At 50.7% G+C, this 7,523-nt stretch overlaps 1 protein-coding gene across 1 annotated transcript in view; it reads left to right on the top strand.

Annotated features, from left to right (window-relative positions):
• The window catches only part of WDR66 (WD repeat domain 66), a 46,002-nt gene that overhangs the window by 28,539 nt on the left and 9,940 nt on the right, over positions 1 to 7,523 (top strand). The window contains exons 16-18 of the mRNA XM_023745041.1: positions 4,241 to 4,355; positions 5,437 to 5,600; positions 7,303 to 7,393. Coding sequence (XP_023600809.1) covers positions 4,241 to 4,355; positions 5,437 to 5,600; positions 7,303 to 7,393 — 370 coding nt within the window. The remainder of the gene's footprint in view (positions 1 to 4,240; positions 4,356 to 5,436; positions 5,601 to 7,302; positions 7,394 to 7,523) is intronic.

Here is a 7,523-nt window from a genome sequence, read left to right as displayed (position 1 = left end):
AAAAAAAAAAAAAACCACCTTAGGAACCCCGGGGAAGGAGGCCATTTGAAGGAAATCACATGAAACGGAGTTTTAAGGAAGATGTCCAGAGTCTTCGTACATCACCGTTAATGAACACAAACTTATGGCCAAAGAATATCCGGTAGACATGCCCAGTCCTGAGAAGACGGAGTTTGCTGAGCACATGGACTGGGGAGAGCGCCAGGCTTGAAGCTCCGCCCACAGTCACTGACCGGGACTGGGAGCTCTCACACTCAGGAGTTTCTGCACTTGAAAATCAGCCTGCAATTAGAGAGAAAGACCTTCTTCCTTCCCTCCCTCCCTCCCTCCCTCCCTCCTTCCCTCCCTCTTTCCTTCCTTCCTTCCTTCCTTCCTTCCTTCCTTCCTTCCTTCCTTCCTTCCTTCCTTCCTTCCTTCCTTCCTTCCTCCTTTCCCTTTCCCTTTCCCTTTCCTTCTCACCAGAGGATATTTTTTCCCATCAAGTTTTTAGAGAGAGTGGAAGCGGGGGGGTGGGGGAGAGAACATTGATGTGAAAGAAAGAGACACATTGACTGATTGCGTCCCACAGGTGCCCTTGACCAGGAATCGAACCTGCAACCCTTAGGTGCACAGGTCGACACTGTAACCACTGAGCACCACCGGCCAGGGCAGTATCTTTCTTAAGAAATAAACGTATCGAGATAAAACTAACCATTTTATAGTGGACAAGTCTGGGGCACTGAGTATATTTATTCACAATGTTGTTCAATCACCCCCTCTGGTCCCAAACATTTCCATCCTTCCAAGTAAAACCCCCCCGCGGAAAGCACTGGAAGTGGCAGGAACAATAAAGCCTTGTAACCACCTCAGTTGGGCAGGAGCTGTCTTTTCACGATAAATCCCAAAACAGGTTTCAGATGCATTTCACAATATTTGAAAGGACGCGGAAAGGCAGTTCACAGGAAAAGGCCAATAAACCTATGAGCAGATGCTCCTGGTATTGCACAAATGCAAATGAGAGCAAGACACCGTTTCCACAAATCAGATTAGCAAAGATAAAAGTGATCGATGGCGCCCGGTGTCGGCGAGGGGCCAAGGGGAAGGGCACTTCTCCCCGCCGCTGCTGCCGCTGGAAATCGGGGCGACCTTTGGGAGAGCAATCCGTTACCCTCGATTAAATCTGATGGTATCTCTGACTTCCAGGAACGCAGCCCACACAGGGCTCACAGTATGCCAAGACATAAGTCAAAGGCTGTCTTGTTTGAAAATATTTTTTTAAATGGAAACAATCCAAATGCCCATTAATAGGGGATTAGTTAGATGGTGGCCTGTCAGTGCACTGAAACACGATGCTTTTATTTTTCAAAATTTATTTTTTTAATGGAGAGAGAAAGAGAGAGAGAGAGAGAGATTTGTTTGTTGTTTCCCTTATTTATGCCTTCTGGGTACTTGTTGTAAATGCCCTTACCGGGGATTGAACCTGCAACCATGGCGCATCCAGATGGTGCTCTAACCAACCGAGCTACCTTGGCCTGGGCCAACATGATGCTGTTTTTAGAAAAGAAAAAAGAAGCCCCAGCTGGTTTGGCTCAGTGGATAGGCCTGCAGTCCCGGGTTTGATTCCCGGTCAAGGGCACATGCCCGGGTTGCGGGCTCCATCCCCAGTAGTGGGCGTACAGGAGGCAGCCAATCCATGATTCTCTCTTATCATGGATGTTTCTCTCTCTCTCTCTCTCTCCCTTCTCCCTTCCTCTCTGAAATCAATAAAAATATATTTTAAAAAAAGAAAAGAAAAAAGAAAAAGATAAGCTGTCTGCAGAGAATCATAGAAAAATCTCCAAGATATAACATGAGATGAAGCAAATTGCCAAATAAGCATAACTATATTTTCAGACAAATCATACTTATTTAATTTATAGTTTTTCATATAAAATTATAATTATGTAGGTTAGAATATATATAAAATAATTATCGAGTCATACACACCAAACTATTCCCATGATTCTCTTGGGATAAAGGGTACAGCAATGTACTTACGGCTAGATTTTCTGCTTTACGCCAACATGTTTGAAAATTTTCACAATAAATGTATACTTTTTTCATCAGAAGAAAAATGTTAATTTTATGAAATTGTTAGATTTTTTTAAAAATGTAATTGATATTTGGAGAGAGAGGAAGGGAGAGAGAGAAACATTGATGTGAGAGTGAAACATGGATCAGCTGCCTCCTGCACACCTCCTACTGGGGGTTGAGCTCAGAACCCAGGCATGTGCTCTGACCGAGAATCAAACTGGCAACCTTCCATTGCAGGGGACAACACCCAACCAGCTGAGACACACCGGCCAGGACTAGGTATTTTAACAATACCAGGTGGTAGTTATACAGCTCCTACTATGTGCTTTATATATATTAACTTATTTAGTGCTCACCACAGTCTCAGGGCGTAAGTACCGTCATTTCCCCTATTTTACCAGAAGAGCCTGAGGCACAGGTTGAATCACTTGACCTTATTGGTTTATTTGTTTATCATTTAAATTTACATATAATTCACATGCCATAAAGTTTACTTTTTCCCCCCAATGGTTTTTACTGTATTCACCAAGTTGTGCAACCATCACCACTATGTGATTCAACCAAATCTCACTCATTTCTGTGTCCCAAGCACCTAACATGGTGCTAAAACGGCTGTCGAGTGGATTTGCTCTTTATTTATTCAGCTCATATACCTGGAGTGTCTGCTGTGCCCACCAGACGCAGGCTGGGTGCAGGGGACACAGGAAAGAAACACCTGTACAGTGAGGGGCTCATACTACCATAAGATGAGATAGCCACCAGCCTTACCCAGCACACATCCAGGTGTAGTGGGGTGTGAAGTGTATTAGATTTTGTGGACCCTCTTTTTTTCAAAAGGTACATAATTAAGAATAAAAAAATGGCTAGATCCCTGGCCAGTACGGCTCAGTTGGTTGAAGCATCATCCCGTGCAGTGAAGGGTTGCAGGTTCGGTTCTGGTCAGGGCACATACCTGGGTGGGGGGTGCGGTCCACGGGCGGGGCACATATAGGAGGCAACTGATCCATGTTTCTCTCTCTCTCTCTCCATCTCCTTTCCTCTCTCTCTAAAATCACTGAGGGCATGTCCTCAGGTGAGGATCTATAATAATAAAAGTGTAATATGCTAATTAGACCAGACGTCCTTCTGGACGTCCTTCCAGATGACCTTCTGGACGAAGCCAGGGCTGCCCGGGTCCCGGGTGCCTGCTGGTGGCCGGAGGGAAGCCTGGGTTCCAGGTGCCAGAGGGAAGCCGGTGCCGGCAGCTGGGGGAAGGAAGGCCTACTCTTGCACGAATTTCGTGCATCGGGCCTCTAGTTAAAACATAAATAAATAAAGGCTAGGCAGTGGTCCTCAACCTTCTGGCCCTTTAAATACAGTTCCTCATGTTGTGACCCAACCATAAAATTATTTTCGTTGCTACTTCATAACTGTAATGTTGCTACTGTTATGAATCGTCATGTAAATATCTGATATGCAGGATGGTCTTAGGCGACCCCTGTGAAAGGGTCGTTCAACCGCCAAAGGGGTCTCGACCCACAGGTTGAGAACCACTGGGCTAGGGCCTTCCAGAGCCTCAGAAGGCGTGAGCAAGGGTCCCGAGGCCCAGGTTTTGCTGGCTCAGGGGAACCCAGCGCTGGGCTTAAGGTCCTGCCTGGGAACCTCACCTCAGATCCAATTCCTCATTCGTGTAAGGGTCTGAATTAAAGAAGCTGCCCGCTGCAGGGAGACGATTCATTATCACTTGACTCGCAGCCCGTTTTTTGGAAATCTGTGTGCTGTGCCGAGGCCGGGTGTCAGGTGCCTGGAACAACCGGCGCATCTCCCTCCGATCTCCTGGCCGGCCACTGGGAAGGGGCCTCACACGCCTCCTGCCAGCGCGTGTCACTTCCTCGCCGCGGCCTTTTTCCCATCCCTCGTCCCTCGTTCATGTACACGTTCTCGAGGCATAATGTTCCCTTCACTCAGCTGTCAAGGAGGCCAGTCAGAGGCTCCCCGCTAAAAGCGCCTTCACAGTCAGCTCCCCGGGAGCCCTCTTTACGGCAGCTGTGAGCGGCGGCGGCGGAGAGAGCTCGTCTTATGGACGGGCTCTGCTGAGTGACAGGGCAGGAATGCACAGTTGGAATCGTGCAGGGGATCACGAAAGGCAGCTAGTCAGAAAGCCGTGTTCCAATTTGCGGAATTTGAAACGGCTCTCTTCCTCCCGCAGAAAGACACTTCTGGGGCCCAGTCTTCGGGTCTCCCATGAGCAGGTCCAGGTCCTCCCCGTGAAAACCGCCATGGAGCTGGAGAGGCGCTACTTGGTGTTCATCAACAGAGACAAGGTAAGCCCCGCTGCGCCCGCCTCGGGAGGCGGCTCTGTGTGCTGTGAGTGGCGGTCGGTCCCAAGGATTCTATCGAGGATGCTTGGTTTCCTAGCCACGTCCAGCTCCCTCCCCCCGGGTCCATGGTGATACTGACAACGGCCACAGACAAGTGAGGGTGACTCTGAGAAGCCATTTCCAAGCAGACACATGGTCCCCAAAGGATTTTATTCACGTGGGGAAAAAATCTTGCTCACCCAATGTGACTTATGGTTGAGCATCAACCTGTGAACCAGGAGGTCACAGTTTGAATCCCTGACAGGGCACATGCCCAGGTTGCAGGCTTGATCCCCAGTAAGGGGTGTGCAGGAGGAGGCCTATCAGTGGTTCTCTCTCATCATTGATGTTTCTCTCTCTCTCCCTCTCCCGTCCTCTCGTCCTCTCTCTGAAATCAATCTATATATATAAAAGGCTAATGTGCTAAGTGTCCCACCGTCCGACCAGTTACTATGACGCGCACTGAACACCACGGGGCACATGCTCAATGCAGGAGCTGCCATGACGCGCACTGGCCATTTACAGAGAAACGGCACCGCGGACCTGGTGCCCACAAAGCAACACTCAGCTTCCCCCAATTGGGACACAGGCCCTGCTGCCACCCTGGAGCGACAGCCCGCCAAATTGCAGCCAATGCTGCCGAGACCCCATGGCACAAAATGCAGCCCACAGCCCATCTTATACTAGTAAAAGCATACAAATTAGTTACACTTAGTTGTGCATTTAATGAGTGACCTATACGGGAAAGCATAAAATCGTAGGATGTTAGGATTATTCTGGAAAACCTTGGACATCCGTCTATGAAGACGGGAGGAAAGCTCCCCTCTGTGTCCTTGCTGGAACCTGGCATCTCTCTCCTAAGGGATCACCCTGCAGGGGTCTGTGTGTGCGAACCCTCTGCCACCTGAAACGCGCTCACACACCCTGAGCCGGTTCACACACAGGAGTCTTCCCGGTGACAGGCCTGAAGGTCACTGTGAAGGCCGGGCCCAGCCTGGGGCCTGGTCATCCGAGCCTGAATATCCGGTTGCCTGTTCCTTTCCAGGTCGGACTCCAGATCTTACCGATAGATGGCAACCCCCATAAGACCTGTGCTATCGTCTGCCACCCGAACGGGGTGGCCGGGATGGCCCTCTCCCACGATGGCCACTACGTCTTCACGGCGGGGGGACAGGACCTGTCTGTGGTGCAGTGGGAAGTCAACCTCAGGTGCGTGTTGGGGAGCAGCTTGGCCCGTGAGGACGGGGGCCAGTGCAGACCCCTTCTGAATACTCAGCAACAGCAGGCAGGTGTTACACCCAACCAATGCCGGGCACTGTGCCAGGGCCACAGTTACAAGGACTCAGGCATTTTACTCTCTGTAAAAAATATTTTTTTAAAATATATTTATTGATTTTTCACAGAGAGGAAGGGAGAGGGATAGAGAGTTAGAAACATCGATGAGAGAGAAACATCAATCAGCTGCCTCCTGTACACTCCCCACTGGGGATGTGCCCGCAACCCAGGTACATGCCCTTGACTGGAATCGAACCTGGGACCCTTCAGTCCGCAGGCCGACGCTCTATCCACTGAGCCAAACCGGTCAGGGCAATAATTTTAACTGCTCGTACCAAGTCTGTTCCGGGCCAGGCCCTGTCTGGGTGCTTTCCAGATAACTGTCCGATTTCATCCTCACAGCTGCCCTGTGAGGTAGGGGCTGTCGCCGTCCCCACTGTACAGGCCTGGAAACCAGCTCCCAGCGGTTAGGTGACCTGCACTAGCGGTGACGGAGTAGTGGGGGGGGGGGGTTCTCGCCATCTTTCTGATTCAAGCCCACACCTCAGCAGGCACTCATCACAGCACAAAAGTAAAGGGCTTCTTGACAAATCCCTTATTGCATCCATTTAATTCTCACAACAACCTGTGAGGCAGACCCTGCAATTATTCCCACTTTACAGAAGAGGAAACAGGCCCAGGGAGGTGACTTACCTGCAAGGGGCAGAACCGGGAGCCCAGAGTCCAGATACTAAACCACTTCTCTGCTGTGGTCTACACTGCAGTGTGTTGTGGTTTAAAAAATATATATTTTTATTGATTTCAGAGAGGAAGGGAGAGGGAGAGAGAGAGAGAAACATCAATGATGAGAGAGAATCATTGATCGGCTGCCTCCCGCACGCCCCACACTGCTGATCAAGCCCGCAACCTGGGCCTGTGCCCCGACCGGGAATCAAACCCTGACCTCCTGGTTCATAGGTCGATGCTCAACCACTGAGCCACACTGGCCGGCTGCAGTGTGTTTTAATAACCCACAAGGAGGCTAATGGCCTGGTTAGCGGAGATCCAGTGAGTGGGTTATTATAATGATTTCATATTATTATTAGCATTCTATGCGAGGCAAAGTCGGTCTCATACAAAAGTAGGTTTTCTTACCTTACGGGCCTATTTTTGGAAAGCCTGACCCCGTGTTAGAGAGCAGAGGGTTATTTTTATCCGACTGGCATGGGTCCCCTGTGGCCTCCTGAGTGTTCGTGGAAGCAATTAGCGTTGGCAGTTCACCTCTACCACCCGGTGCCCTCGGCCCTGGCCACGTGAGGTCTAGAGTCACGGGCAGAGCCGCTGTGCAGGGAGGACTCCCTCTGGAGAGGCGCGGTCCCCGAAGATCGCAGACACCTTGCCAAGCGCCTGCTCTGCCGTCTGCGTGTGGATGTCACTGTCATTGAGGCGTTTGACCTGTACCACCGGGCGCCGCGCTTGGAATGGAACTTTTCATCTTTGGTTCATCATGGAGGGCGTTTCTTAACAGGTTCACAGAGACCCTAATCGTAGCTGCGCCCCGGAATAGCCTCCGGAGGACCGCAGTGCCCCACGGCCCCGGCCCCGGCTGCTGGCGCTCGAGAGCTCTCTAACAGTCCCCTTTCTGCTCCCGTTCTAGCGCCCTGGAGGCAGCTGTTTCTCTTGGGGGTGAAGACTTGATCCCGTTCTATGGCCTGGTGTCTGGTGGCAGGGAAGGAAAATTCTACAGGGTAATCGTCCTCAGAGTAAACACTGCCCGGTAACATCGAGTTAGGAGTTTGCAAAACACAGGTGTCCGGGGGTTAACCCTCGTGCTCTCCGCCCCCAAAGCTCTTTTTCTGCCCCACCCCCCACCCCCCC

Source organism: Myotis lucifugus, unplaced genomic scaffold, assembly GCF_000147115.1.
Source record: "Myotis lucifugus unplaced genomic scaffold, Myoluc2.0 scaffold_511, whole genome shotgun sequence".
NCBI classification, from domain to species: Eukaryota; Metazoa; Chordata; class Mammalia; order Chiroptera; family Vespertilionidae; genus Myotis; species Myotis lucifugus.
The sequence above is the reverse complement of the archived record's forward strand: the minus strand, read 5'-3'. Positions and strand labels throughout refer to the sequence as shown.